Below are 15,629 nucleotides of genomic sequence, written 5' to 3'. Positions count from 1 at the left end.
GCCTCCACCTTGTAAAGACTGCAGGAAACCAGACCTTTGGTTTGACGCCGTGGGTTTGACTGGGCTTGTACCATGGGTCTGTGTTATTGCAGGGTGGGATTGCAACACTGAGAGCACAGTGGAAACTTTTCTGTGTGGAAACGTCAGGGGGGCTGCTGTGGTTTGGTTACATACTGCCCCTAAACTGCAAAAAACCCTGCCAGTTGTGCACAAATATTTCCCCTGCTACCTGAGGGGTGTTTTGTAGGTAGCAGATGTATGTGTCTACAGAGGTTTTGTTTCCCTGCTGGGGAGACAACTCGCATCTTGTTTAATTTTTCTTTAAACTCTTACAAACTGAATTCCTGTCTACTTCTGAGCAAGGAATTTTATTTTTTTTTAAGTCAGATTTGAGGGAACACTAAATTGCATGTGGCTTTGGTAAGGGAAGATGATACTTTCCTGGCTCTTAAAAGCTTTAACATTTAGGCAGGCCCAGCTAAAGCTGGTCTTGAAAATATTCATAGTCCCAGTGCCCTGTTTTGAACATTTTGGGGATAAAACCAGGTGAATGTCAGATGCTGGATCTGAGACGGCTGACCAGTGAGTCCTCAATGTTGGGGTTTGACTTGGAAAAGAGCTGGTGTGCGATGTGCTGGGGAGATGTCCGCTCTTCTCACAGGGGCTCTCCTTTGGTGTCTCCCAAATCCGATGCTAATACTGGGATTGCCAGGATGCTCATCCTCTGCTGGTCACGCTGTATTCCAGCCTCTGGACCCCTGCTCACCAGCTTGTTGCCTGCCTTTTGTGAAACCTTGCAAACTGCTGGCAGGGGGAAAGCTTTTGGGCAAATCTGCAGACTGCTGTGGAAAAATCCTGGCTGGCCTGGGAAGCAGAGGGATTTATTATATTTTCCTTCTCTGGTTTCTCTTCCCATCGAAGGGGAAAGATTTAGGGATTTCAGGCTGTCATGTGAGTTTGGGATGGACCTTCACATAATGGAGTGTAGTCGAGGTAATGCCTTGACCAGGGTAGATGATGGTGCTGGGGTTGATGAGGTTTGCAGATTTGGACCTCTGATTTGGCATCTTTAAGTCTGCCAGCCTAAATGCCGGGCTAATAAATCCTGGCAGAGCATCAGGCCAGCTGCTGCCGGTCAGTTGGAGGCAGCGCAGCAGGTTTCACCCTCTTGCTGAGCGGTCGGGGGAGAGCAGGAGCTCTGCATTCTGCATGCCGCTCCCCCAGAGCTGCACATGGTTTAAAACAGCAACAGGACAGGGTACCACTCCTGCGAGGAGAGCTCTGAGGCAGGGCTTTTGTAAGTCGGAGGCAGAGTGCGTTAAGTCCAAGCCATCCTTTTAGCCTTGTTTCTGCTGTGACATCCAAGAGCTGGGTCCATTTTTTTTTCCTTTCTCAAAAGGAATTTGCTTTTTACTGCTTCTCTTTGACTCTCTCTAAGCAACGCAAGCTCCTTGGGGTGAAATCCTGCACAGCCTTTTGTTCTTCGGCAGGTGGGTTATACTGAAACACTCTGACTTTGCAGAGGTACAAACCATTTGGGAAGCACCAGCACCAGTCACTAGCACATGCTGCTTTTCATACCTTACTATGCAGATTCAGCTTCTCCCTCTAGCTTTTTCTTTGGGATTATAATGTGCTCCATTGCTCATGTGCCCACCAAATTAAGCATGTCCTTGTGATGGGACCTGATTTGTTGAAGAAATATAATTTGTTCACAGTGAGCAGCTGGCTTTGGCAGGCAGCTGCTGTGTTTCCAGCGTGGCTTGAGCCACAGTGGAGCAGGATCATTGCCTTGTCCCTTCTTTTGCTGGTGCAGGTGGTGGCTATTAGCCCCGAGCCCTTCCCTAGGAAGGTTTCATATGCCTTTGGTGTGCAGATTGCGGGCGGCTTTTGAACCTGGGAGCTTGGCTTCCTTTGCACCTTGAAATCCACTGGTTGCTGGACGAGCTCACTTTAATTTCTCAGCTTTGAAATTGGAAATGCGGCTGTGGGCCTGTTTTTGTTTATCCTAGCATCTTGTGTAAATGGAATCAGCTGGCGATGATGGTGATCAGCTCACTGGAGTTGTAGGGAGAATAGCATCCTCCCTTGCTGGAGCTAAGGTGGCTTGAGAAATCCAGCAGATCAGGCAGTAGCGGCTCCTGGTTGTTACTGGTAGCTCTAGTCTCATCTGCCTCTGTTGTAATAAAATTCCCCAAAATTTATCCCCTTGATGCAACCCCAGAACTCTTCCCCCCAGGATGGTGCAAACCTTTGGCTCACTCCAGTGCATCTCTTTTACAACATTTCCCCAAACAATATCGATCCGAACCTATCCTTTCATCTGGGTAATCCCATCAAATTGGGCACCTTGTATTGTTTTCCCCACTTCATTTTTATTTTAAGCTGCACTTGGTATTCGTTTTTGGAGTTGCTCGGGGCTGCACCTACCATAGGAAAAGGCTCATCTGGAAATCAGTTTTACACGTGCCCTTACAGCCAGGCTTTTATTTTGTGGCCGCTGATCTCTGCGCATGCTGCTCAGTTGCATTAGACGGCTGAATAAATGGGCTTAAAAAATGCTTATAAGGACAGATCCTAAATAGATAGCATCCAGAGCTTGTGTCAGAAGCGATCAGAGGCTAGCATTTCTCTTCCAAACATCAGTGGAAGCCGGAGATCTGTGTTTGTGTTTTGAAAAGTATGTATCTGCTTTGCGAGCCAGGAAAATCCATCAACTGGAAAAAAAAAAATAGCTCGGACCAGCTTTTAGCTGCTCATTCTGACTGAATAAACAGCATCAGCTGTAAAGAGATGTTGCCTTCTATGTTTAGGAGTAGTTAATTGTGCCTGCACTCTCTGCCTGCTTAAATTCTTATCCCCAAGGAAAGATAATCAGATACCAGGCTGGATGGTGTTATCAGGGTGTGGAGCTTGGAAATCCAGCCAGGAAGAGTCCTCTCTGCCCTCTGACCAAGGGAGCAGCAGAAACCAGTGCAATTAGCTAACGATGTTCTTCTGCAGGCACTTTGGTCCCTGGTGAGGAACAGAAGCCGTTTCATTTGCAAGCGTAATCCGGGAGAGGAAGAAGCCCTCCCGTGTCAAGTACATTCCTGCTGGCCTTTGAAACGCTGCTCGGCACATCCTCTCAAGAGCTCGGACTTTGAGCAGGTTGTTACGCGCCCCATGTAGTGGAGCGGTGTCCCTTTGATGTCCCTGCTCCCGTCCCTGCGCTCTCTGCATACTTGAGACCTGAAGTCACAAAGGCTGCCGGTCGCCTTCCCCCCTTTGCCTGGGCAGGGCAAGCTTTGCTCTGGCTCCCTTGGGGTGCTCCGGCCCTTCCCAGGACAGTGGCAGCAGCACCCGGCAGGTCCCCTCTGCTTTGGAGAGATAAGCGGTATGAATTCCGCAGGTTTCAGCTGCTTTTTGTCCACGTGTTTCACTCGAATGCAAGATCGCTGAAGCCCTCTCCGGTACAACAAGCTCGTGGTGCGTGTCTCTTGCAGAGAGCATCTGTAGATATCCCGGCTGCCCGGTTGGAAGAGGTTTTGAGAGCCCAACTGCTCTTTGACTTGTAAAACCCAGGTTTATTTCCTGCATTGCAGAATGAAACTCCGCTCGCTTCCAACCATACAACATCCAATAACAGGCAAAGCTTCCTGAAAAACCAGGGCTAGCCTCTGCCCTGGGCTGTTTATCTGTTGTTGACTCATTTGGGAACCATCTCGGTGTCTGAGGTTGGGGTTGACCTTCAGGTTACAGCAGTAGGAGGGTGGCACCATCCCAGACCATTCGGAGCGAAGTGCCAATCTGTTTCTCCATCTTGGGATGAGTTTAACTAACCTTTTTTGGTTTAAAATACCCTAATTTAAAACCAGCACCTCTCACCCCATGCTGCCTTGTGGCGTCCTCAATGGAGAAAAGCTCAGCCAGCCAGTTCTCTACAAGTCAGGTAGAAATGTTTCTAGCAGTCTAGCTTGTGATGCCAAGCTTGGGAGAGCAACTTTAGGCTCTTGCCAGGGAAATATTTAGGCTGGAAACCTGCTGGTGTGGATTAATGAATTGCACACAGCCACGGAACGAGCCAGGAAAACAAATGTGGGAACAAAGAGTAACCAAATGTGACCCTCTTCTGGCACTCTCATCTTTAAGGAGACCTTAGGTGTAGCTCTGGCCAGGCTATATATGTGCCACAGCAGAAGAATTGTTTCCTGCACAGCTTTATTTCCCTTTTTCCCCTATAGCTGTATACCTGAGCAGCAGCAAAATGTGCTTTGTCCCTGGAGAAAAGCTCAGGCACTCTACAGCCATCTCCTCTGTGTCTGGCCGGGGTTTGCTTTTTGGCTGGGCTCTTAACCACCCACCACCTGGAACCCATCGCAATCAAATTGCTTTTCTCAGCTGCAGCATCTTAAAATAGCTGCTCTGGTTTCTTTTAAAAATAGTCTGTTCTGCATGTCATTACCTGCTAAAAATTCTTCTCCAAGTCCTATTAGGACATTGGAGGAGAGAGGTCTGTTTGGTGTATCGGCCTTTTTGGAGAGGGTGACGGTGCTTCTGTGGCCACGTGCGCTGCCTTGCCCTTGAGCTGCCCTCGCTTCCCACGGCTGGGCACGCGCATCCGTGTTTTTCGGGTGATGTATTTTAATTATTTTGAAAGCGTGACTGCAGAGGTAGAGGAATCTGCCTGGTGCTGGTGACAGCTGTGGGAAGGAGGATGCTCAGACACATCAGCCCTGGCTGGAGAGGCTTTAGCTTTTCCTGGGAAGCAATTTGGCACCAAACGCATCAGCAAGGTAGCGACACAGCACCTCGGGCTGCTGGAGTGGGCAGGGTTTCTGGTTTTGCAGCAGACTGCGGCCGATTTCCTGACATAAATTCAAAGGGATCCAATCCTTTGATAGCCACCCTCACAAAGGGGCTCGTTGCATTGAAGTTGCTCTTGCTCTGAGCCAGTTAAGGACTGATGTGGTGGCAGCAGGGTCATAACAGAGCAGCAGCAGGTTGAGAGGTGAGCTCTGCGCTTCGCTGCACTGCAGGAAAACCTCTGGGGTGTACAGCATTTTCCAAGCATGGCAAATCGCAATGGCACCGAGCCCAAGAGGTCACATCGTCTGGCTTGTGCAGGTCCTGCTCAGGAGGTCCCTGCCCCCTGCAGAGCCTTTTGAACCTTAAACAAGCCAAGCAAAAGGTTTCTTAGTACTATTTTTAGAGGAGTGCTTTTTTTCTGCGGGCTCGAGGAGTGACTTAATTCACACAGCAAAGCGTTTAGGGTTTAATTGTGCCACTTGACAAAAAAAAATGTGATTTGGTGCACGCTGCCGCTTGTGAGTACCCGAGCGATCTGCCACGAGTGACTCTGGATGCGCTAGAATTGGTATTCGTTCTCCCCCCTTCCTTAGGGAGAAGTTACTCGGTATTTGGAGGTAATTATTGCTTTTATTCTGTGCTAAAGCAATAATTTCCAGGGATGCACTCAAAAACTAGCAATTTCCTGCCAGTGAGTGACAGATGTTTTGCCATACATGAGATGTGCTTTCAGGCTCCTACTAATTATGATGACACAAATCGGCTGTAGTTTTCTTCCCAGGCTCCCAGCTCTAATTTTGCCTTCTTTTCTGCATATTTTTTTTTTTTTTTTAAAGGTAGAGTCCATGTGTTGTCACACTTCAGTGAAACCGATGCAGAGTGCAGTGTCTGTGTTCAAGCATGGTTTCTTAACCTTCCTTTTCTCTATCCCTGCCCAGGTTCGTATCCCTCGCCCAAGGCTGGCGCCACGCTGGTGGTCTACAAGGACTTACTTGTGCTTTTCGGTGGGTGGACGCGGCCGAGCCCTTACCCTTTACACCAGCCAGAGAGGTTCTTCGATGAAATCCATACGTACTCACCCTCCAAAAACTGGTAAGAGCACATCTGGATTCAAAGCCCAGGCTTTGATCCTGTAAAAATGTGTCTGTAATGCAGCTGGAGTAATGCCGGAGGGTGTCTCTCTGAGCCCGCCTGGGAAGCTATGCACGGCCCTGGTTTCCTAGGTGTGTCTAATCCTGGTGTGTCTGCGATGCTTTTAATGAAACGAACCAAAAAAAAAAAAAAACAAACCAAAAAGCTGAAAAAAACCACCCCACAAAAGCACACCGGAGATGTGGACATGCTGCTGTCTAGCACTTCTTGGCTGGTGGTTGCTTCCATATGGCTCTCGACTCATACTTAAAAAATGCCAGGCTCCCGGAGGGCTCCCGGCCAGCCAGGTGGGAAATCTGGATGTGAATATTTTAAAAACTTAATCGATGTAGCTGGGAGCAGTGAGACCTTTCTGAGGAAAGGAGAAGATAAAGCCTTAACTCTTGGAGGTCTTGATTTTAGTGATAGTCCAAAACTCACAGCTCCTGTGGGCCTCCAAGGGAGACGGGATAAAGCAGGTGTTTGCACCCTGAGCAGGTATCTGCACCATTTTAGAAATCTCTCTGCCTTTACAGCTCCTGGATGAAAGCATCCAGCAGTGACCAGAGAGATGGCAGGAATTTTCCTTTTCCCTTTAAACGCCATTTGGCTGGGTTCAAACCAGGCTTTCTCACTGATGCTTGTGTGTGAGAAAGGAGAGAATGTTGTATCAAAGCGGCGATGGTTCCTGTTCCTCTTTTCACTGAGAACTTTTCATCATCAAAAGTGTCAATTATCCAATGCACTTTTGGGCAGTGTCGTTAACAACGCTGTAATTAAACAGCGTTGGAAATAATTCAAGGCGAACTTAATTGAAAGGGGCGATATTTCCAGCTTGGCTCTGTGACTTTGTCATGCTTTAAATATGTTTAGCACATTAGTATTTCTAATTAGTTTCGTTATTATTTGGATTTTTGGAGGTTTTCCCTGAGGTTTTCCTCTGTAACATGTTCTTGAGAACTTTGCCAGTCCCTGGGATTTTGCTTTTTGCCATTCATTTGGCACTTGCCTTTCTGACCCGATGGTGAATATCTTCCTCTCTCTTTCCCTAGGTGGAACTGCATCGTGACCACCCACGGCCCCCCTCCCATGGCAGGACACTCCTCTTGCGTTATTGAAGACAAAATGATCGTCTTTGGGGGTTCACTAGGATCTCGACAAATGTAAGTCTGGGGTGAGGGTGCCTGACAAGTGCTCTTGCAAGTGAGGAGCGTGTCGTGGTGGTCCTGGGGTAGCTCGTAGCATTTCAGAAGGAAATTTCCACAGGGTTTTGGGGTCTGCCTGCTGGCTTAGCATACCCTTCGCATCTTTTGGCAAATCCCCTTGAGGCTTCAGCCGGCAAAAAACCCAGTTCTGCCATAAAACTCTGCCCTGAACCCATGTTTCAAATGCCCAGGGGGCCCAGTTGTATTGTCAGCGCTTGTTGTCTCGCCCTTGCAGGAGCAATGATGTCTGGGTGCTGGATCTCGAGCAGTGGGCTTGGTCCAAGCCCAACATCGCCGGGCCCAGCCCTCACCCACGAGGTGGCCAGTCTCAGGTGAGCTCTCCTTCACTAGCTCAGCACCAACACACACTGCCAAAGCTGAACCAGACAGAGCTTCATTTCCAGCTTCCAGGCAGCTCTCAGCAGGTTGCCTGAAAGCTAGCACCCGATTTCCAAGTTATCTTTGCAGCCTTTGCCCGACGGGGCCTTGTTTTCCCAAGCCATCTGTTCTGTGAGGGTGCACTTTTCATCTCCCTAACGTTTAGGCAGGTACCGTGCCATGTCTTGCACATGACTCAGAACTCTAATGAGCATTTCTAGAAAACAAATGGCTGTTTTAACCCAGCAATCATCCCCCATGGCATTTAAGATCAATCAAGTGTTATCACAGGTTGGTTTGGCTTGGGTCCCTTTTGATTGCTCCGCTTTCCTGATTCTCGGTTCAAGTGACTGCGGATTGTACCCGCTCAAAGCATGGGTCTGGCAGCACCTGTTTTATTGCCTGCCCAGGGCAGGGAGCTCGTGGGAGTCACCCAGCTTGATGCAGGTATCTCTGTTGCAGCTGCCATCCCTGCCTTCCCTTCATGGTCCCCGGGAAGATGGTCAGTGGTTCCCAGCGCGCGGTTCATCTCAGCCTAGCAGGGCACCCAGAAGAGATCGCGTGGGTCGTGCTTGAACGTGCCTTTCCACCCACTGGAAAAGGAGACTAGGGGACTAGTTCACCCACTGCCAGCATCTAACAAACATTTCTGCAAGCGTGTGCCCTCCCAGACAATCCTTCCACGTTCTCCCTTATTTGAAGAGGGGTGTTGAGTCCCCTGCGCTTTGGCTCACCTTCAGGAAGTAATTGCTCTCCTTTGTAAGAGGAACTGGTTTGCAAGCTGTTTGGGACAAGGCAGTGGGGTGAACCCTGCATCCCACTTTGCCTCAGGCACAGCAAAACCGGCTCTCCATCCCAGCTCCCCTCCTCATCCCGGGGCAGACAAAATTCGGCAGTGTCTGCGCAGCTGAGAAGCCATAACCTGGCTCTCTTTGCACTTGGAGGTCTTGCAAAAGCGCTGGGGACAGCTTCACATCCTTCCCGGTCTGAAACGCTCTTCTTTGCCTCCTCCAGATCGTAATAGACAACGAAACCATTTTAATCCTCGGTGGCTGTGGTGGTCCCAATGCAGTAAGTATCCTGGGCCTGAACTGCATGTGTCTTGCCGTGACTGTGAGCCCTGGGTGCTGGACTAGGGAGAGGGGGGACTTGTCATGTTACCCAGAGAGCATTTTATTCTGCAAATCTGGGCACCCACATTTTAGATTTTCCAGAGAAGCTGTCTAGCTATTGCTACAGCTGCTTTAATTAAGAAAGAAACACCCCAGGCACTACCTGAGCAGGTCGCCAAGGTTAATTGAACCTCAGAAGAATTAATCCTGATTTTATACTGGGGTAGGAGGTGGACGTGAAAGGATTTGTCCATGGCTGTGGTAGGGTGTAGTCACTCCTGGGTGGTCAGATCCTGATCTGGGTCACCCTTGCTCCGTCTGCAGCAGCAAAGAACTGCTTCTGCCTCCGATGGGGTGATCTCAGCAGCAAACCAGGCTCCTAAATCTCAAACCAGACTCCTAACTCTGTCCCACTTTTCTTCACAGCTGTTTAAAGACGCCTGGTTACTGCACATGCATGCGAACCCCTGGACGTGGCAGCCACTCAAGGTGGAGAATGAAGACCATGGAGCCCCGGAGCTGTGGTGCCATCCTGCCTGCAGGGTACGGACGCAGTGGGGTCTCTGCTCTCTCATACACATTCATTGATCCTTATTCCCTGCCCAGGGTGCTCCATACCCCTGAATTTTTCCCCAATACAGTACAAAGGATCATCCCGCCATCCGTAACCTATTATATCCCTGCTCCTCTTCCAGGTGGGACAGTGTGTTGTGGTCTTTAGCCAAGCCCCCAGCGGGAGAGCCCCGCTGAGCCCCAGCTTGAACTCTCGTCCTTCTCCCATCAGCGCCACGCCGCCCGCCCTGGTCCCCGAAACACGGGAATACCGTTCTCAGTCTCCCGTCAGGAACACGGACGAGGCTCCCTGTGTCAACGGCCGCTGGGGCACCTTGCGACCCAGAGCGCAGAGGCAAACCCCCTCAGGGTCCCGGGAAGGCAGCCTCTCCCCGGCTCGAGGGGACAGTTCCCCTGTACTCAACGGTGGGAGTTTATCGCCTGGAGCCCCAGCGGCTGGTGGTGCCTCCTTGGACAGCCCCGTGCAGGTTGTATCACCCAGCACGCCTTCCGCGGCTGAAGGATACGACCTAAAAGTGGGGCTTCCCCTGGCACCGCGCCGGGGATCGCTGCCGGAGCAGAAAGACCTGCGTTTGGGATCCGTCGACCTGAGCTGGGAGCAGAAACCAGCTTCCATCATCTGCCAGATGGACGGTGTGGAGGGCAGGACAGTCAGCGCGAGCGTGAGGAACCCCCCTGAGCAGACCAACGGCATCCACACGCCGCCCCACGTCGCCAGCTCCCTCCCAGGGGCCGTCTCCCCCGGCGCGCTCCGGAGGAGCTTGGAGGCCGTCAAAGCCCTCTCTTCCAAAGGCACCTCGGCTTCTGCGGCGTTGAGCCCTCCTCTGGCTTCTTCCCCAGGGTCCCCAGGTGCTGAGACGGGCTCGGCGGCGCGTCTGGGCTCTACCCAAGGCGACGGCCATTCCTTACCTCCCATCGCCCGCCGCCTGGGCCACCACCCTCCCCAGTCCCTCAACGTGGGGAAGCCTTTATACCAGAGCATGAACTGCAAACCCATGCAGATGTACGTGCTGGACATTAAAGACACCAAGGAAAAAGGACGAGTCAAATGGAAAGTGTTCAACAGCAGTTCGGTGGTGGGGCCACCCGAAACCAGTTTACACACGGTGGTGCAAGGCAGAGGGGAGTTGATCATATTCGGTGGCCTCATGGACAAGAAACAAAACGTGAAATACTATCCCAAAACAAATGCCTTGTACTTTGTGCGAGCAAAAAGATAATGCGGCCCAAGCCCTTCGCCGCCATCGCCTTCTCCCTTCCCCCCCCGGCTCTTCCCTCTCCTCTCCGAGCCCTTACTCTGTCACGCAGGCATTCAAACTGTGAATTAGGGAGAAAGAAACCAATAAAGTCCAAGCAAAACCTCCAGCGCTGCCCCGCCAGTTCCCAGTAAGACCCGACCCCAGTTAAGCAATCCATGTTTACAGGCGGGGAAGGACCCACGCCGCTGTGATCCAAGCCAAGGATTTGGGGTGAGCAGGTAGGGAAATCTGCCATCCAGTATCCTCTTGAGGTTGGTTTTCTTTTCTAGGGGTTGGGGAGGCTTCGTCTCTCTCCCAAAACTCCTCGCGGGACGTGAATAAAAGTGGGTTTATAGGAACAAACCAAACACCGCAGGCAGGAGGCTGGGAGCTTCGCGCACTGATTATTTCTGTGCTTGACTCCGTAAGGAAAACAACAGCAATACCCCGTCAGGAACCTTGCAGTGCTGCGAACCTTTGCTCAACGCAAACATGATGCCTTTTTTTTTTTTTTTTGCCTTTCACCCCTTTGGCCTGCCCCTCTCATTCCTGGCCTCTGTAGGGGACCGTAAGAAGGAAGAAAGGACAGGTTTTTTTGCATCAAAATGCCAAAAATAGTAAGAATTAGCTGGGCGTTAGCATCCTGCTCTCCCTGCCCTGTGCTGGATCAGGCTTCAGGATCAGCCCTGATCCCTTCTGATCAGCAGAAACCCACACCAGTTACGCTAGAAACACCGTTATTCCCCCAAAGCTGAGAAATTCAGCTGCCCGTTCCCTTCTAGACTCGAAGGTTTTGTTTCGGTCAACAGCCCAAACCCGTTCAAGGCCAAACCAGCACCTTGTAGCCTGGGAACGTGTGGGGTTTTTTTCCAGCCAAACAGATGGATATCGGTAAATTTGAGGATGTGAGCAGCCTCAATAGCAGTAACTGCACCTCATCTTTGCACGTGCCTCCTTCCGCAAAGATTAAAACAAATTAAAATCTGAAGGGATTGGACCTGTGCGTCCTTCTGGGACAACCTCCCTCTTTCCCTTTCCCCTCGAGATGATGGGGGGGGTGGGACAAATGGGCGGATTCTGCCAGGTTTTGGTCAACAACCTCCAGCACCTGAAAAGCAGGGAACCCTCCCCAAACCGGCAGTGCCATGAAGTGGCCCCTTTTCCCCTCTTGGCTTTCTTCTGCTCTCCCCTCCATCCCCACTGAGCTTTTTGCCGGTCAGAGCCTTAAATCGCATCCCAGCCGCGTGGGGATGGGAAGGGTTTTGCTTTGTCCGCGGCATTTCCACCTCTGTAAATAAATCCCTGGTGAAAACCAACCTCTCCCACTCTAATCCCAATGTATTTGATTTGTCCGAAGGGAAGGCAAAATGCAATTTTTACCCCCAAAAACCTCAGGAGCACCTAGGGTGAGCTATGAAATATTTCTTCTCTGCTTTAAGCTTTGACGCGGGGAAGGCGGTCGGGGCTTTGGCATCGATTCCCTCCTCCCCTTTGCATGTCTTTTGTCATCCACCCCCCAAAAAAAATTAATTAAAAAAAGGGATGGACGGTGGGTTGCCACTGGGGATACATCCTTCTCCTTGCACGGAGCATCCCTGCAGGGGCATTTGGTCCCCAACCCCCCCCCCAATCAGCCCCAGACCTGCTGAGTGGCTGGGGCCAGCCCTCATCCGTCCCAGTCGGCCACAGAAACGCATGTTCTGTGCTCTTAACGATAAATTGATCCCAAATTTTGACACACACACACACACCCCGACACCCCACCCCCCCACCCCGTGAGCCGCTGGTGCTGTGAGCGAGGTGCATCCCACCCCCACTCAGGTGTCCCCCCCACGTCATCGTCCTAGGCTCGGCCGAGCGGAGAAATGAAAAGTGATTTTCGGTGATATTTAAAATCTTGTGTACATTGGGGGGGAGGGGGGGTAGGCGGGGGGATTAATGAGTTCTGCCTCCCTCCATCCTGATGAATTTTTAGCAGTTTAACAAATAAAAAGGAAAAGAAACGGATGGTTGGTCCTTTTGGGGAGGGGGTCGGGGGGTGGAAATGCCATGGAGAGAAACCCCTGCTGTGCCCCCCAAAATTCGGGGATGAAAGGGGAGATGTGGGGGCTTACTGGGTGAAAAAGGGGCAATATTTCCACCACGGGATGTTAGAGCCATCAGTGGAGGTGGAAAAAGGGGGGGGAAAGCTGGGAGGAGGAAGGGGAGGGTTCGGAAAAAGGAGGGTAGTGCTGGAAACTGGGGACCCCAAATCCTGCCAGTGCTGGAGATGAGGGACCCCAAAGCCTGTGGGGCTGGTAACTGGGAGCAGGGACCCCAAATCCTGGCAGGGCTGGAGATGGGGGACCCCATAGCCTGTGGGGCTGGTATCTGGGGACCCCCGAGCCCGTGCGTAGGCTGGATCGGCGGCCCCGTACAGAGCAGCGCTGGGCACAGCTGCGGGCGGGCAGGCGGGGGGGGGGTCCCGACCCCATAGGGTAGTGTGGGGCCGGGGATCCCCGCGGCTATAGGGACCCCCCTCCCCGGGCCACCTCTCGCGCATGCGCCGCAGCAAAGGGGCGGGGCGCCGCGAGGCCACGCCCGGCGCGGTGACGTCACCCCGGGGCGGAAGCGGCCGCAGGTGGGGCGGCGGGGCCGAGCCTTAAAGGGGCCGCGGGGGGGGGGACCCGGGGCTGCGTGCAGGGACCTACATGGGGGGGTACAGGGGGCCCGTGGGGGGGTGTAGGGGTGCCGAGGGGGGACACAGGGAGCCTGGGGGGGGATGCAGAGACCCTGGGGGGGGGTCAGCGACCCTATAGAGAGGTGCGGGGACTCTGGGGGGGGGGGGCACGGAGTGCTGTGGAGGGGTGCAGAGACCCTGGGGGGTGTCAAAGGACCCCGTGGGGGGGGCTGAGACCCTGGGGGGTAATGGACCCCATGGGGGGCGTTGGGACCCTGGGGGGGAGGGGATAAAGGACCCCCATGGTGAGTCAGAGGACCCCATAGGGGGGTGCTGAGAACCTGGGGGGGGGATTAGGGACCCCATGGGGGGTGCTGGAACCCTGAACCGGGGGGTAAAGGACCCCCATGGCGGGGCAGGGACCCCATGGGGAGGTGCTGAGACCCTGGAGGGGGTGAGGCAGGGACCCCATGGTGGGGCAGGGACCCTGTGATGGGATGCTGGAACCCTGGAGGGTGCGTGCAGCCCGGGGGGGGGGAGGGTCTTAAGGGGCTCCCCCCGCTGCGGGCCGCAGTGACCCCATGGGGCAGGACCCCCCCCCCCGTAGGCCCGCTGTCGGGGGGCTCATGGCGGAGCGGGGGGGCCCGGTGCTGGAGCCCGGCTGGCTCCTCTCCCCCGCCGGCCGCCCTTACCGGGACTCCATCCTCCACAAGAACCGGCGGAGAGTGTTCGGTGAGCACCCCCCTCGCCTCCCCCCTCACCAAATTGGGGTGTCAGCCCCCCCCAAACCCCTCATACCCCCCTTTCTCCCCAGGTCTGCTGGAGCGCCCGGTGCTGCCCCCCCCCTTGGCCGCCCCCACTGTCACCTACAAACTCTTCGTCTCCGGCAAGAGCGGCGTGGGCAAGACGGCCTTGGTGGCCATGCTGGCGGGGACCCCCGTGCCCCCCACCCACCATGAGACCCTGGGTACGTCTTGGGGGGACACACAGCCCCCCCTCCCGCATGTCCCCTGGGGGTGACAGTGTGTGTGGTGTGTGTGTGTGTGTCCCCAGGCATCGAGGCCACCACGGTGCACTGGCCGGCCAAGCCACGCGCCAGCGGCCGCCCCGTCATCTTCCAGCTGCATTTTTGGGATTGCGGAGACGGAGCGCTGAGAAAATTCGAGCATCTGCTGCCGGTGAGGGGGGGGGGGCATGGGACACACACACACAGAGGACACCCCACCCCCCCCTCCCAACGATGGTGGCGTCTCCCCCTCCCCAGGCTTGTAAGGAGGAGGCGGACGCCATCCTCTTCCTCTTCTCCTTCACCGACCGCTCGTCCTTCGAGGAGCTGCCAGCCCTCATGAGCCGGGTCATCGGCCCTGACGAAGAAAACCTCGTTAAGGTGGTCGTCGGCACCAAGTATCCTTCGGGGGGCAGGGGTGTCCCTGGGGGTCCACATCCCCCCCCAGAAGTGGGTTTGCACCCTTATAGTTCCCACCGCTTGGCATCTCGGCGGGCTGAGAACGCGCGCGCATCGTGACACCGATGGGTCAACTGCACCCCCCGAGTTGTAAGGGGGTTCGTACCCCCCCCCAGGGGGGGGTCTGGGTGTTGGTGTCCCCCTTGACAGTGTGTGTCCCCCACAATAAGGGGGTTTGCACCCCCACATCTCACAGCGCTCAGCACCTTGGCAGGCTGAGACCATGCACGCTTCGTGACACCGATGCCTTGGTGCCCCCCACTTATTTGGGGGAGGGGGGGGGCTGGGGGGAGATTTGTTTTTTTGGTGTTTACCTTGACCGTGTTCCCCCCCCCGCCGTGACCCAGATTCGACCTGTCCCCGCAGGCAGATGTGACAGAGGGGGATGTGGTGGCCTTCGAGGGGACCTGGGGGCTGCCGGTGCTGCGGGCGGGCAGCGGGCCGGGGCTCGGGGGGGCGGGTGGGGGGCTGGCCCGGGTCGCCCCCCTCCTCGACGCCCTGGTTGAGAGGCTCTGGCGGCGGGACCAGATCGCTGCTGGTGTCGCCCTGGAGGATGAGGGGACCCCCCCGGCCTGAACCCCCGGGGGGTGGGGGGTGGGGAAGGTGCTTTTTGACCCAAATCCATCTTTTTCCCCCAAGAGATGCCTGAGTGCCCTGACTTGTCTGATTTGGGTGCAAGGGGATCGTGGGATTTGGGGTGCTGTGGGATGTGGGGTGCTGTGGGTGCTTTGGGATTTGTGGTGCTTGGAATTTGGGGTGCTTTGGGTGCTGCACGATTTGGGGTGCTGGGAATTTGGGGTGCTGTGGGTGCTGCAGGATTTGGGGTACTTTGGGTGCTGTGGGATGTGGGGTGCTGCAGGATTTGTGGTGCTTGGAATTTGGGGTGCCTTGGGTGCTGCAGGATTTGGGGTGCTTGGAATTCGGGGTGCCATGGGTGCTGCAGGATTTGGGGTACTTTGGGTGCTGTGGGATGTGGGGTGCTGCAGGATTTGGGGTGCTTGGAATTTGGGGTGCCGTGGGTGCTGCGGGATGTGGGGTGCTGCAGGATTTGGGGTGCCGTGGGTGCTGCAGGATTTGGGG

The 15,629-nt window shown here is 54.2% G+C and overlaps 2 protein-coding genes across 4 annotated transcripts in view; both read left to right on the top strand.

The window, feature by feature from the left end:
- Positions 1-10,552, top strand: part of FBXO42 (F-box protein 42) — a 48,247-nt gene extending 37,695 nt beyond the window's left edge. For both annotated transcript variants that reach the window (XM_055705441.1, XM_055705440.1), the window contains 6 exons: positions 5,727-5,880; positions 6,972-7,082; positions 7,360-7,456; positions 8,517-8,573; positions 9,041-9,157; positions 9,310-10,552. In XM_055705441.1, the coding sequence (XP_055561416.1) occupies positions 5,727-5,880; positions 6,972-7,082; positions 7,360-7,456; positions 8,517-8,573; positions 9,041-9,157; positions 9,310-10,407 (1,634 nt within the window). In that variant the 3' untranslated portion in view covers positions 10,408-10,552. The remainder of the gene's footprint in view (positions 1-5,726; positions 5,881-6,971; positions 7,083-7,359; positions 7,457-8,516; positions 8,574-9,040; positions 9,158-9,309) is intronic.
- A 2,412-nt stretch (positions 10,553-12,964) lies between these two features.
- On the top strand, positions 12,965-15,207 carry CPLANE2 (ciliogenesis and planar polarity effector complex subunit 2). Of its 2 annotated transcripts, XM_055705844.1 has the most exons (6): positions 12,965-13,045; positions 13,692-13,816; positions 13,899-14,051; positions 14,138-14,262; positions 14,349-14,488; positions 14,897-15,207. In XM_055705844.1, the coding sequence occupies exons 1-6, from the start codon at positions 12,966-12,968 to the stop codon at positions 15,123-15,125; spliced, it is 852 nt and encodes a 283-aa protein (XP_055561819.1). In that variant the 5' UTR covers position 12,965; the 3' UTR covers positions 15,126-15,207. The 2 variants fall into 2 exon arrangements, with proteins under 2 accessions (XP_055561819.1, XP_055561818.1); XM_055705843.1 differs by lacking the exon at positions 12,965-13,045 and having other exon boundaries at positions 13,449-13,816; positions 13,899-14,488.
- The last annotated feature ends 422 nt before the right edge of the window (positions 15,208-15,629 follow it).

This window comes from Falco cherrug, chromosome 3, assembly GCF_023634085.1.
Source record: "Falco cherrug isolate bFalChe1 chromosome 3, bFalChe1.pri, whole genome shotgun sequence".
In the NCBI taxonomy this organism is placed as follows: domain Eukaryota; kingdom Metazoa; phylum Chordata; class Aves; order Falconiformes; family Falconidae; genus Falco; species Falco cherrug.
The sequence above is the reverse complement of the archived record's forward strand: the minus strand, read 5'-3'. Positions and strand labels throughout refer to the sequence as shown.